Source organism: Stylophora pistillata, chromosome 2 (assembly GCF_964205215.1).
Source record: "Stylophora pistillata chromosome 2, jaStyPist1.2, whole genome shotgun sequence".
Taxonomy (NCBI): Eukaryota; Metazoa; Cnidaria; class Anthozoa; order Scleractinia; family Pocilloporidae; genus Stylophora; species Stylophora pistillata.
Genome location: NC_142520.1, coordinates 54,281,803 through 54,295,384, shown reverse-complemented (window position 1 = coordinate 54,295,384; position 13,582 = coordinate 54,281,803). Strand labels below are relative to the sequence as shown.

The 13,582-nt window shown below is 38.3% G+C and overlaps 1 protein-coding gene and 1 long non-coding RNA gene across 2 annotated transcripts; one reads left to right on the top strand and one right to left on the bottom strand.

The window, feature by feature from the left end:
* Window positions 1-1,456: 1,456 nt before the first annotated feature.
* Window positions 1,457-4,228, bottom strand: LOC148740396 (uncharacterized). Its single transcript, XR_015997155.1, has 3 exons — window positions 4,087-4,228; window positions 2,991-3,047; window positions 1,457-1,979 (listed from the first exon to the last, which is right to left on the bottom strand). It is a non-coding gene; the product is annotated as an uncharacterized LOC148740396 (long non-coding RNA).
* Window positions 4,229-4,980: 752 nt separating this feature from the next.
* Window positions 4,981-12,792, top strand: LOC148740395 (uncharacterized). Its single transcript, XM_088750539.1, has 5 exons — window positions 4,981-5,310; window positions 6,412-6,741; window positions 8,429-8,585; window positions 8,988-9,276; window positions 11,214-12,792. Exons 1-5 carry the CDS (start codon window positions 5,048-5,050, stop codon window positions 11,540-11,542), a joined length of 1,368 nt encoding a protein of 455 aa, XP_088606665.1. The 5' UTR covers window positions 4,981-5,047; the 3' UTR covers window positions 11,543-12,792.
* The last annotated feature ends 790 nt before the right edge of the window (window positions 12,793-13,582 follow it).

The following is a 13,582-nucleotide window of genomic DNA, read 5'->3' as shown; positions in this document are numbered from 1 at the left end:
TTTAAGCAGTGACGACGGAAAGCTCTTACGATGGCGTTCGACACATACTTTTTTCCATAGTCCTATTTACTTTGCGCAAATTATTGGTAGATATCTAAGCATCATAATGTTTGATATTCTTATTTTCGATCATCGGATTGAGTCTTTCGTCTCCATAACGCAACCTAAAAAACACTGGAATTTAATTGATAACGTATTTAAGATCAAAACAACATAGTTATTCAACAATATAATAGGGCGAATTCTTGGTAGATTTGATGGTAAATACCCGAGAACCACATTTTACTGAGTCTTTCCGATGTGGAAATATTGTCACTCAACTTTCTCAAAATTGCATTAAGCCTTTAAAAATAACACAACGAAAGAAATAACTTTGAGATCCCAGAATACTTATACCAATGAATACGTATGTTGCGTTAAGGAAAGTATTAACTTAATTGAGGCTTATACGTGTTGCAGTGCGTCCAGATCTCGTATTACAAGCTACACTTCTGGGATGGTCATCCCTGGATGCGGAAGCAACTTTGTTTTTTCTAGTTTCCTCGTCGGACTCGATGCCACTGTTGTTTCCACCTTTAAGAATCCTTTCAATTCTATCAACTTCTTCTTGCGAAAGTTGATAGCATTTTGAATCATTTTCGTCAGAGGTGATAGCGACACAAACACGGTCCACAATGGAATAGGGCGAATTTTTGTGGTCTTCGTACACTTCTTTGAACAGGAACATGTCCTCAGTTTCGCTATTGTCCAGCCACATAATATCCATTACATTTTCGGTAAACTGCAGTTCATTTGCAGTTCTCTCCTCGACTAAGAGATCCTTTAGAAGGTGAGCCAAGAAAAAACCCCATTTCTCCGTTCGTCCACCGTGTTTCACAGCGACAACTTCTGCTTTGAACAAAATTTCACAATGAAGGACGGACTGCTGACAAAGTACTTGTTGAGTGTCACCCTGTAGCAGAGTACTTGATGCAACATTTGAACCTCGCTTACGCTGTTGCAACGAGAACGATATTACATACGGCAATTGACCAGTATCTTCTTTGCGTTTGTGTCTGACAGTATGTTGTCGAACACTCTTCCCGAAAGATCATTCATTAATAAATCAATTAACCCCCTTTGAAATGGGAGATTTAAAACAATCTTTTCTTCAAAAGAAGCGCAGTTCCAATGGATTTGTCCGATACACGGAGGAAAAGGCATATAGAAAACATTATCCGCGACAAGAAATTAAGGTTCTTTAGCACGTTAAAGCTAGTTGAGCGGTAAGCGGTGCATTTGCTAGAAACAGTCAAAGTACCACCAAAGGATCGCAAAGGCTCATTTTTTAACGACATGTACAGTTAAGGGATGAACCTTTGAAAAGCGTATTTCCCGATGAATTTGCCGTATGCCAGGGCCGAATTCTTTGCTTGCCAATCGATTGCCGATTAATTCACAGAATATATGTCAATGTAGAAAATAGTTAAAGGACGACAATATTCATATTCATGGTATTGAACTGGAACTAGCCTGCAGTCGAGGCTCATGCGGGAAAATCTTTTCACATGCAAACATTTTTAATGAGACTCCCCCGCTTGAGCCTCGACTGTAAGCTAGTTCCACGCCTAATCGGTGCTTATTTTCAAAAGTTATTGTATGAACCGATCCTGAATTGTTTTGTCCAGTTTGAGTCCAGTGCATTGCGCAATGTTGAAAGGGAAAGGCGTTGAAGGGGCGGACGGATGTTATTTTCTTAAAACAATATTTAGGCATTGTTTTCTTGAAAATGTACTTTTCGCTAGGTTCTCCTTTACTTTAAAATACTGGAGAAGGTATCGAGAGCTTGGTGAACAAAAATTAATCGAAATTAAACAGACCACAACATTTATACTGACCTTGGTTCATTATAGGAAACCCGGCGCGATTCGGTAATCTCAAAATGATGCCTTTCCGATGAACGTGATCTGGACTTTGACTGAAACCTAGAGCGCTTAAATCTAGGAATAAAACACCAATTTTCAGTTTAGACACTGATTTACATACGTAAGCATGTAAATCAGTGTCTAAACTGACAAGTACAAATCCTTCGAAGTTGATTCGAAGTGTACAAGGATTTTGGAATTGCTGCTAACAAATCGATAACAAAAGACATCAAAATGGTTTTTTTTTTCACGAGATGAGTCCATCGCTATGATGGATAAGACAGAATGGCCAGTTCCGAAAAAGATAATAACAATAACAACAAAAATTTATCGACCTCAGGATCAACCAAGACACTCACAAGAAATTAATGAAAGAAATAAATGTGGTGCCCATATTAAGTTATGTTCCACATAAGAACGGTAGCAAACTTCATTGTTCCGTGGCATTGGCTCTTTCCCACATAGAATATCTTTGATTTCAAGAACAGGGAAGGAGCTCGTTACAAAAATAAAATCCATTTGCATCAAAGAGAGTTTAGGTAATGTTCGTGCTTAACCAATCAGAATAGCAGAAGACAATAGATATTAATTTTTCTTCTTTGATGAAGTTCCCCAAATACAATATCTTTTAAAAATTGTATGTTGTGCGATTGGGTCTCAAATATACTTGAAAACTTAAAAGCATTAGACAAAATGCAACTTGAACCTTAACTTTTTAGCGGTTTTTGAGTCAGGCCAATGAGATAACTAGTTGTTAAAATGAAAAAAGTTGATATTCCATCGTGCATTGCCTTTCAGCGCTATCCTTGATATGCGGATCATTACTTAAACCCAAAGCTCTTATTAACATTTTTTTCAATAAAGGATTCTAATCCTTTACTTATCACTGAGAGTAAAGGGTCTATTTTTATAGCTGCTATACTGATACTAGTAGTGTGGCAGGCGTAAACCAGCACCGATTTGCTCTTTCATGATCCATTTAGCCGTAATCGTCTGTTTTTTATTTCAATATTGTATTAAACCGGCCTGAACGTAAGTTTAAAGCTTTGATCAAATAGGTGCCATAAAATACATGCAAATCGTCACCTTGTTCTATCTTGCGATCTGCCAAGCCGCCTTGGTGATCGTGACAGGTGTTGAGAACTGAAAGAGATGTGCCAACAAAAATGTAGATGAGAAATCAATTGTTCACTATTGCTTTGAGGAACTTCATATGTTTAAATCAAACTAGTAAACTGATCGGTGTAACAAGTTAAAATCATAGTATAGAAGCAAAGATAGATACAACATAGGAAGAAATGTAAAGTTACGGCTTGCCAAACCAGCCTTCTTCAGGTGCGATGTTTTTTTTTTGTTTTTTTTTTTTAATAAAGGTGACATTTTTACGTAACAACGGAAATACGTGGGGCTCCACTTAGAAAGATAATAATGATAGACAAATAAAACTAGCTGCTAACAAAAAATATAAAGAAAACATTGAAAGAAAACTAATACGAAAAGGAATAACTAGTATGTTTCTTCTCGAATGTTCAGACCATGAGTTACAAGTGTTCTGCCTTTTGAAATTAAAAAAGCGGCTTTAGCTTTATGTATTGAGTCTCGGTTAGAGAAAATTTTTTCAATGGGGAATAGTTGCTTATTATTAGCAGTGTAATATTCTGCAATATATTGTAAATTACAGCAGTTACTGGGTCACATATATTCGATAGTGTATGTTTCGCCGGTAGAAAAGAAAGTTGGATGAAAGTAGTTAGTAATTCCGTCGGAAATGTGGGATTGACATCTTGAAATTCGCCACGTGCTTTGCCAATTTTGCTTACGAAGACAGTTCCGAGACAGTTCCCCGATGCGCTAATTAATGGCACATGTTTTGGTGTATTTTATTGGGAAATTTTTCATATTAATAATTCTAGCTATTTTTCGAAACGAAATCGTAATTTGCGAAACGGTATTTTGCGGGCTGTTATTAAATAAACGGTATTTTGCGGGTAGTTATTAAATAAACGGTATTTTGCGGGTTATTATTAATAATAGTTGTTAAAGAAAAGACGAAGGAAGCTCAGTTTTTTTCTGCGGTGGACGTCAGTCATTTCGCGTTTTAAGATTGGCTGCAGCATGTGAAACAATTCACTGAACAGAAAACTATAATAAATCAACATTTAAGCACTTAAAATTGACTCACCTTTCCGATCTTTTCGACCGTTTTGAGCTTCGCTCTGACCTTTCAGGCGACCAGGATTGGGAACGTGACCTGGAAATAATAATGCAATTTTGATAGTGTATGAACTGTAGTGAATAACAGACAATTAAACATGAACCGAATGTCGATTACGATTTAACCTACCGTCTGTCACAATCTCTCTTCTTTCTTTTTTTTTCCTATTTGTAGATTACTGTTCGATTACTCTTCGACACTCTAAAAAGAAACTGACACGTCACTCGAGGCAGACAGTCACAAAGAGACAAACCAGACAGTGATGACATAACGAACATAAAAAGCACGCACCAATCAGGACAGAAATCGGGAAAAAGTTACGCAATCGGCTGGCAAAGAAGGATCTGTAATTGAATACTGCGACCAGAATCTGAGACTGAAAAGCACCGAAAGGTCATAAAAACCATCAAAGACATCAAAGATTTGACGAAGATTGCAAGTTTCGAGCGCCTGATCTCTATTGCTTCTTTACGCGATTCTTTTTTGGTATAATTCTTTATTCTCGATTAAACCCTAGTTATTCATTATTCATTTTCTTTTTAAGCCGTTATTCCTTATTCATTTTCTTTTTCAAGCCGTTATTCATTATTCATTATTCCGCTTCCACCCCCGACATTCATCGACTAACTTTCTGTAAGAAGGGGGTAGGGTTCTAAAGAAATGGTGGTGCTGCTTCGGTGGGTGTAACAAGGTAATTTTAGTTTTTATCAACTGAATTGATATTGTAAATTGGCACCGTAAGAAGTTTCAGTAAAGAGTAAAGAGTAACCTTCTGGCTTGGAGAAGTTTCTTACCAGAATCACAACTACTGAAATACCTTACTAAAGACGACACCGAGGCAGTAACCTTCACCGTCAAGAAAAAATTTTTTTTACTCCACCACTTGTAGATACAAGAATTTCGCAGCAGAGAGTTAAGAAACAAGGAGATGTTGGCCGGCCCGATATTAAGTATTCAGTGCAGCAAGGAGGTCAAATTTCAGGAACCAGTCACTGTACAGCTACCGCTATCCTTGAGAGACACTGAGCAGGGCGCTCAATCATTGGGTATCTCTGATCTGTCATTAGCCCGTGCTCGAGTCTTGTTTTTACCATCTGATGGAACCCATCTAGATTGGACTGAAATTACCGCTGATTCCTCTCCATGGCTGGATGGCACTGTCATTAAATTCAATGTGAAGCACTTCTCGAGGTATGCCAAATTAACCATCTGCTTTTAAATTTTCACAAGACTTTGATAAGTGACGTAAGTCTCCAGGGTAGCGATACTACTACTAATAAATAAATATTAATAAAAATAATAAATAATTTAGCAATGGACATTCCACTTGGTGGCTCTTCCTTGTCCACTGTTTTCAGATCGAATTGGAGTTTGGAATGTTGGTTTTTGCGGAGGGAGGAAAACCGGAGAACCCAGAGCAAAACCCTCGGAGCAAGGACGAGAACCAACAACAAACTCAACCCACATGTGACGCCAGGTCCGGGAATCGAACCCGGGCCACAGTGGTGGGAGACGAGTGCTCTCACCACTGCGCGATCCTTGCTCCCCAACTGGAAAAAACCTCATCGAAATCGAAACGAAAAGAACTCAAAGCAAAACTAAACAAAGGCAATCAGAGCAGATCCGATTATAATTAGAAACACGAGGTCAGCGATGGTACAACTGGTGTTTTTTGAGAGTGTGGCTCATTTTCCCGCAAGCATCCGTATCTTGATCTTATTTGACTTACTACAGTAGCTATAAGGCATCACACGAATCTATGTTAGAGTTTTTATCACCATCGCAGCTGCGTAAATTCGTCCCATTCGTCAGTTAAGGGAAGACATTTTGTTCGCATATGGACAGGACTACTAATTATTCACCTATTGTATGACCACAAGCTTTACTTTGCTTTTACTTCTGTTATATTTCTTTATTCCGTCTATCGTAATTACTATTTCTATTGTTATTGTTATTGTTAACATTATAGTTATCATTCATTATCGTATACGTTTTGAATTGTGAGGAGGTGAATTTATTTCGTCAGCCACAATGAAGACACTAACGGACAGGTCATTCTTTCTCGCCAGGCGAGAGAAGGGGGAGGGGAGGGGAAGGTAGGGGGATCCGGTCCATTTTTGTTGTGTCACAGTGAAATCTACTTGATTCTGTCATAACGCTATGTACTCCAAATGTGATTCCCCCCCCAACTCCTCCGCCCCCTCTCCCCTCCTCCATCTCCCCTCACCCCCTCCCCCCTTCTCCCTTCAGGCGAAGAATTATGATTGACCTCATATTGTTGCTTCGTTGCAGACTTTGGGGCTGGATAGATTGGTGCGTTAAACCCGTCATGTCACCAATTATTGAATTAGCACGTAACTTTAACACAGAAGATGTATCCCAAGTGGCCGTTTTTACAGCTTGTCTACCAGCAGATACAGAGTTAGGTTCTACAAGATTGTTGAATGTGTTTTGCAGTTCAAGTAACGCGACAAGGAAGCACATTAAAGATGAAGAGAGATTGTTGTTAGAAGAAGAAAGTGCTTGGGACAACATGGTACCACGCGAAAAGGCTTACGTGTTTCTTTCAGGAAGTGTGGTTCATCCGGCCGAGGTTACGGATTTGGAAAAATTTTTTGTCAGGTAAGACTTTAGGAAAGATTTGCCTGGAACTTGAGCATCTGGTTTGAAATGAAATAATAAAAAAAAGAGATGGATGGGAAAGTGAACTGCTTATTACCACCATGGTGGTTAACATAACATAACATAACATAGCAACATAACATAACATAACATAACATCAACTTTATTTCAACATTTCAACATGATAAGTGCTTAAAGATTCGCGCTTATGGGGTCGTGCATTTAAATTAGTCCTAAAAATTGGTTAGCCAATCAGTCCTTTTGTTAGGTGAAACGAAACTGAATCGGAACGTTCAAATTCATCTGGACGAGTGGCTGTTAGATTATCAGATGTTAGGGATTTAAGATGCAGCATATAAAGCTTGTTGAAGACGATATCAAGCTTCTCTCTTATGTCCAAGTTGTGGAGTGCTAACTGCCTCAATGAATAGAGCGCTGGACATTGTGCGGAAGGTCGAGGGTTCGAGCCCCGGCCGGACCAACACTCAAGGTCTAAAAAAAAAATGAGGAGAATATGCTGCCTTTCTTTAACATCAAGAAATGGTTAGATATTCTAGTCTTCTCGGATAGGGACGAATAAATGGAGGTCCCGTCTCCTGCAGGGTTAGGGGTAGGAGACGTTAATTTGGTCAGATACAGTGAAATATATGAAGTTCATATATTTTGAACTGCGGTATTAGATACCTATGATGCACGATCCTCGCAGTAGATAGCGCTATTTAAGCAATAGCGAAAATCAGACCTGAAAAAACAAAAAAACAAAACAAAAAAATGAACTTAACGGCCTACTCCCAGTTGGCTTGTTAGCTCAATTGGTAGAGCGCTGCACTAGTATCGCAGAGGTCAGTGGTTCGAGTCCCGTACAGGCCTGACTTTTTTCAGGTCTGATTTTCGCTATTGCTTAAATAGCACTGTCTACTGCGAGGATCGTGCATCATACGTATCTAATACCGCAGTTCAAAATATATGAACTTCATATATTTCACTGTATCTGATTTATCACTTTCACGGGTTTATTACGAATCAACTTAACGGCCTGCTCCCAGTTGGCTTGTTAGCTCAATTGGTAGAGCGTTGCACTAGTATCGCAGAAGTCAGTGGTTCGAGTCCCGTACAGGCCTGATTTTTTTCAGGTCTGATTTTCGCTATTGCTAAAATAGCGCTATCTACTGCGAGGATCGTGCATCATACGTAGACGTTAATTTCCAACGCAGGAGTATACTGTGTGATGGATGTCCTCCCCTGGGGTGGGATGGGTGGGTTCGTAGATAGAGGACCACCCTAATTAACTTCGTGTTACTGGTGATAAAACATATCCTCTGTAAATATTGTTTGTAGTAGAAGTAGTGCTTGTAAAGTGTTGGATACTTTTGCGAGGAGTTCAAAAAGCGTTAACCTTGCTTAAAATGTGCGCTTATCACTGTTTTTGGTAAGTTACTCATACGTTACGGTGGAGCATCACTGATGTTCGATTCGTGACGGCCATATAAAAAACGCAAGACTTCAGCGATAGTACAGCTTTATTGAAGCCGTTATTTGTCCGTCAATTACCGCTCAAAATTTTCCGCAGCTTTTGATCCCACTTACCTCCCAAAAAAAATTTAGGAAAATCAGCTTTTTATTGCTCTAAGAGAGGATTTTCTTAAATCCTCCTCATATGTCAAGAAATTGTCTCATTTCATTACAGGTTTGAAAAGGACGATTCTATAAAGAAGAATTTAAGGGTGCATGTTGTCGACAAAGGATGGCTAAAAATAGAGTTCTACAAGAGCAGAGAAAAGAGGCCAGACAATAAACTGTGCCAACTAGAAATGGATCTCCCCCCTCGAAAAATAGACATTGAGGTAAAGAACAACGTTTCAAAGACGTAGCTTGGACCGTCTAACTGACTTGATGAGTCCGAATGAGTGGGCGGAGACGGATGGGCACGCAGCATCGAAGGTCTTAAGATGCGAATTGCAATCGTCTGCACCCCGGCTCTTTTTGGAAAGAAGATGATGAACGGAAACTGAAGTCCATTGAATGTGGTCGTGGGTGACTTTTTAAGTCCACTCCGTTGGAAAATCCTCCTTTGCAAAATCATTCTTAATCCATTTACTTCCCAACAAAGGAGAGGAATCTTTATTATGAGACACTAACGGAATAAACTAAGATTTTTTTCCACGTGATGCTTATCTAGTAAATAGCGTTTTTCATGCTACTGTAAGGCCTTATAATGTATAATGAAACCCAATTTTTTTTGGCAGAAGACACCCGTGGATTTTTTTGGAGTTCCTTTGGATGACAACAGCATCCTTCACGATGCTCCACTTAGGGAAGTCCTAGTAGCCTGTAGCGGAGTGTTAGAAGAAATAAACTGCGGGAATATTTATCGAAGTCATTATGAAAGGAACAACGACGGACAAACACGATGTAGTTTTTACAAAGCCCTGGCGAGCCTACCACCAGATGACCAACAAAAGTGCTTTGAAAAGATTGTTGAATTTTTGCAAAAAAGTGAGGGAACCAAACACATTGGAGATCATCTCTTGAAAGGTAAATTTTTAGTGAAGTTCTCAGAACCACTTCCACGTTTCATAGAACGAAAATAGTTCGCTCTTTCCGTTCCTTCTAAGATTTTACTTTCTTGAAGTTTTCAATGTCTGCGCAGAAATGCCAAATTCGTAGAAGAATCCAAAACGAGGCTTCAACAAAAAGAATGAAACAACTGTTTTCTCACTTCAGCTTCTGACTTGGGATGGTTATTTTTGATTTGAAATCAGGCTATGCGGCGTAAAGTTGAAAGTTTCTCTCTTTTTTTGCTAAATTTCAAAATAATGTCTGAACTAGAGACTCTTCCGTGCAACATTATGTTGGAAGAGCATGTTTGATCGGTTAAAACTCCTCTTTCAAATTGCTTTTACAGTCAAACTAAGTGAAGCGTACCCCTCAAGATCACATTAATGAATTGATCATTTGGATATTGAACCCGCCAGTCGTTTCAAGAATGCAATAATGAATTGATTATTTGATTATTGAACCCGCTAGCCGTTTCGCGAATGCAATAATGGATTGATTATTTGAATATTGAACCCAAAAGCCGTATCCGTTATGAAAAGGTGCGGATCATTGTTCAAATTAGAAGTCCATTTCTGAAGTCCAATAAGATTGTTCTATTTGACGAGGAATCCTGAAAACGAACAAACTGTACTGTATAAACACTGCGAAAACAGTCGATCGCAAATATTAACGAAATAAAAAAAGTCTTGCGATGGCTTCGCCCGTAAACTATTTTTTCGACAATGATGAATACATACAAGAATTTCTACAAGTTCGTTAAGATGTAAATAGGCGAAAAAAGCTCTCGATAACATTCCATTTACAACATTTACAAGAAGTTCCACACAATACTCGAACTCACCTTTCCCGCCAAGTCTGACGCCTTGTTGAAATGGTACCGATACATCATCACGTGTTCGCAAAATCCAATCAGAAATGGACTTCTGATTTCAACAATGATCCGCGCCTTTTTAAAACGAATACGGCTATCGGGTTCAATATTCAAATAATCAATCCATTATTGCATTCTTGAAACGGTTAGCGGGTTCCATGTTCAAATATTCAATTCGTTATTTCGCTCCTGAAATGATTCGCGGGTTCAATATTCAATTAATCAAATCATTAATGAAATCCTGAGGGGTACGCCTCACTTAGTTTGACTGCAAATGACCTCGCACGTTTGCTCCCGATGAAACCTTTTCCATCCAACTTTTTGCTTCACCAGCAAGTGTTTGACCGTTACATGACCTTACATGTAATTCAACTCTGCATTCTAAGCAAACCCTAGGCAATCAAAAAGAAGCCAAGTTTGAGTGACGTCAGTGCCAGAATTTCAGAGAAATATGTTTAGCTACCCCGTGTTGTTTGCGACAAACATGACGTTGAACGAAAATGTGTGATTGTCAGTCCAAAGTTGAACTCAAGCTGTCATCCGATCTCGGAAGTCGGTCATTCATCTCTGAATGTAAAAGACAGAACTCCAGTTGAGATCTTGATAGTTCGAGGTATTGGTTATTCGGTGTCGAGAGAAAAATATCATTGATACATGTACACTAATATAATTTAAGACTGACGAAGACACTGCCTTAAACTCGAGAGAGCCAGCAAAACTACATGGTCAGCGTTCGATATAAAGGGCCCGATACTATATATTACCGCTGGGGTGGGGGTGGGGGAAAGGTGGATCTGTGGGGATCACATGGTTTCATGGGAATGGAGTGGGCGGGGGGGGGGGGGTCGGTCGTCACCGGCACAGTAAAAAGGGAGGGCTATATAAAATTGAGCGCCAATTAACTGGGGTATCATAAGAATTCTAGAGAGCCTTGGGGAGGATCAGGTGAATTTTTTTTTGTGACACAACCACCCCCCTCTCTCCCCAGACGATTAATAATAACCGGTCTCTGACTCTACTCCTTTGTACCTGTTTTCCTCAGCTAAAGCTCTGATTATGGAACCGCCCACTGAAGGTGTGCTTAATGCGGTCGCCGAGAGACTGAGAACAGGTTCATGGTGGAAGAAACTCGCCAGTAAATTGAAGATCAAGCAATATGTTATTGCCAATGTTCAAGAAGAAGAGGAGGATAGCCAAGAGCGCTGTAGGGCAGCGCTAGAAATTTGGCGTCAGAACAATGGACCTGATGCTACAAGTAGAGAGTTAATGCTGTGTTTAACGAACATGGGGTATGGTAATGTGAACTGGCATATAATGAGAGAACTTGGCCTTGTAACCAGTAGAAATATGCCTCCAGAAGAGAGAGAATGATCTGTGTTACAAAAAATGACGTTGGAGAGGATACGAGGTTGAATGCAAGTGCTCTTTTTTCACATCACTGTGCAACAGAATTTGCACCTTGTGAAGCTGTAATATTATTTTGAAGAAGGTCGAAGAAGACTACGCGACAAGTTACTGCAACCGTGGCGGATGTATGTTTGCCAGTTTCTGTGGTAAGGGTAATTTTTATAGAAAAATCTTTTTTTCTTTGACAGAACTGTTTCTCTGTAACATGCTGCACAAGTTTAAAATAATCGAATCTGTAAGATAATCGTCAAATTGTGCAAATTGTCGCCGCTATCGCAGCGGCCAACATGTAAATTGACATAAAAATAACGGATTCTACAATTTCCTGACTGTTTAAAGAACATATCAGGCAATTTATGGCTTAAAACCGTACATAACTTAGACATGTTTCTTATTAACCGAATTCGAGGTTTGTACTGTGAGTCACGGACTGAGCTTTTTCCGTTCAGAGTTATGGCTCAAGCGCGAAGCGTAAAAAAAACCAGATTTTGTAACTAACAGTGCGGGCTGAGAAAACGGGATTTGCGAGATATCTTTTACATTTGTTGGCTAAAATAGAGGGTAAAAATCTCAGTTAAAACAAACTTTGGAATTTACCGGGCTTAGAGTGAAAGATGGCCCGTTAAATTGACCTATCATAGCGCACGTAGTTAGGTGCGGTAATTGCCATCACCGCTCTATACTATGGGGAAAACTCAGAATGATCCCCGCCTTAAATTGCACGCGAAACCGATATCGCACGAAACGCGAAACGATGAGTGCGATATCAGTTTTCGCGTGCAATTTAACGCGGAATTTACGAGTCGGGTAATGGATTTTCCTTGACTCGCAAAATTTAATTATACAAGAAAAAAAGAGAACAAAGTTGTTATTTATATGTAGATGCGAGACAATATCACTTAGCCTTAATTAGACCTAGCCTTTAATGCGAGATTTTATTCGACTATGGGATTCTAGCAAGAACAAACCTTTTCTCTTTCTATCCTCCTTCAATCTGCTTTACTTCACTCTATTCCTGTTTTTTTTTTTTCACCGTTTCTTACCATCATCCTACTATTACCTCCAATTTTCATTCATCCTTTAGGCTCAAACTATAATTCCAAACTATACCTCTTAATTAACCCATTGTATAGAGTGTGCAAAGAAAAGATATTATTTATAGAGCAAAACTCACAATGAATGTCGATAGATTTATTACATAATTTTTTATTTAATTTGTTTATTTTATTTTTTGTACTTAGGACTTGTAATTCACGATACAAACTGTATGTTTGAATAATTAATTATGAATTTAAAATAATTAAAATTATAATTTTAAATTAAAATTTTTAATAATTAAAAAATTTTTAAATTGAATTAATTAAATTTAATTAAATTTTAAATTAATTTAAATAAATTTAATAATTAAAATTATTAATAATTAATTATTCAAATAAATAATTAATTATGAATGTCGATAGATTTATTACATAATTTTTTATTTAATTTGTTTATTTTATTTTTTGTACTTAGGACTTGTAATTCACGATACAAACTGTACGTTTATTTCACAAGAAAGAAAAATTAGTTTAACGAAAGAAAACTAACAATGAACTTTCGTAAATATGCACATAAATTTTATCTAATACAATTGACCATTTTTTTAAAGAGGTTTGAAATATTACAATAACATGTTTATATGCATTTGTACTGTGGGTTGTTTTCGAATGAAACTCGATTGTCGGCTCTCTGAAGGTCACGCTGCTCCTTAACCCTTTACCTCTCATTCATGAGTGACCAAGACAGAATTTCTCCTTACAATATCAAGACAATATCAAACAGACAAGTGATGAGAATAAAGAAAAATATCAATCAGGGAATAGGCCATTTTACAGTTGTGAACTTAGTTGCCAAGCCTTTGATTTGGAGCGAGGCTGAAAGTGACCTTGTCGTGATAGAGACCTGTATCCAGTTAGCATGATAACAAAGTGATTCACATTTAAAAGGCAGCAAAGTTTGTACCAT

Bases quoted from the DNA above. Each gene is read 5' to 3' on its own strand.
- LOC148740395 (XM_088750539.1), top strand. From the start codon at position 5,048: ATGTTGGCCGGCCCGATATTAAGTATTCAGTGCAGCAAGGAGGTCAAA. The intron at 6,742-8,428 runs GTAAGACTTTAG...ATTTCATTACAG, and splicing joins TTGGAAAAATTTTTTGTCAG to GTTTGAAAAGGACGATTCTA. The intron at 8,586-8,987 runs GTAAAGAACAAC...TTTTTTTGGCAG, and splicing joins CTCGAAAAATAGACATTGAG to AAGACACCCGTGGATTTTTT.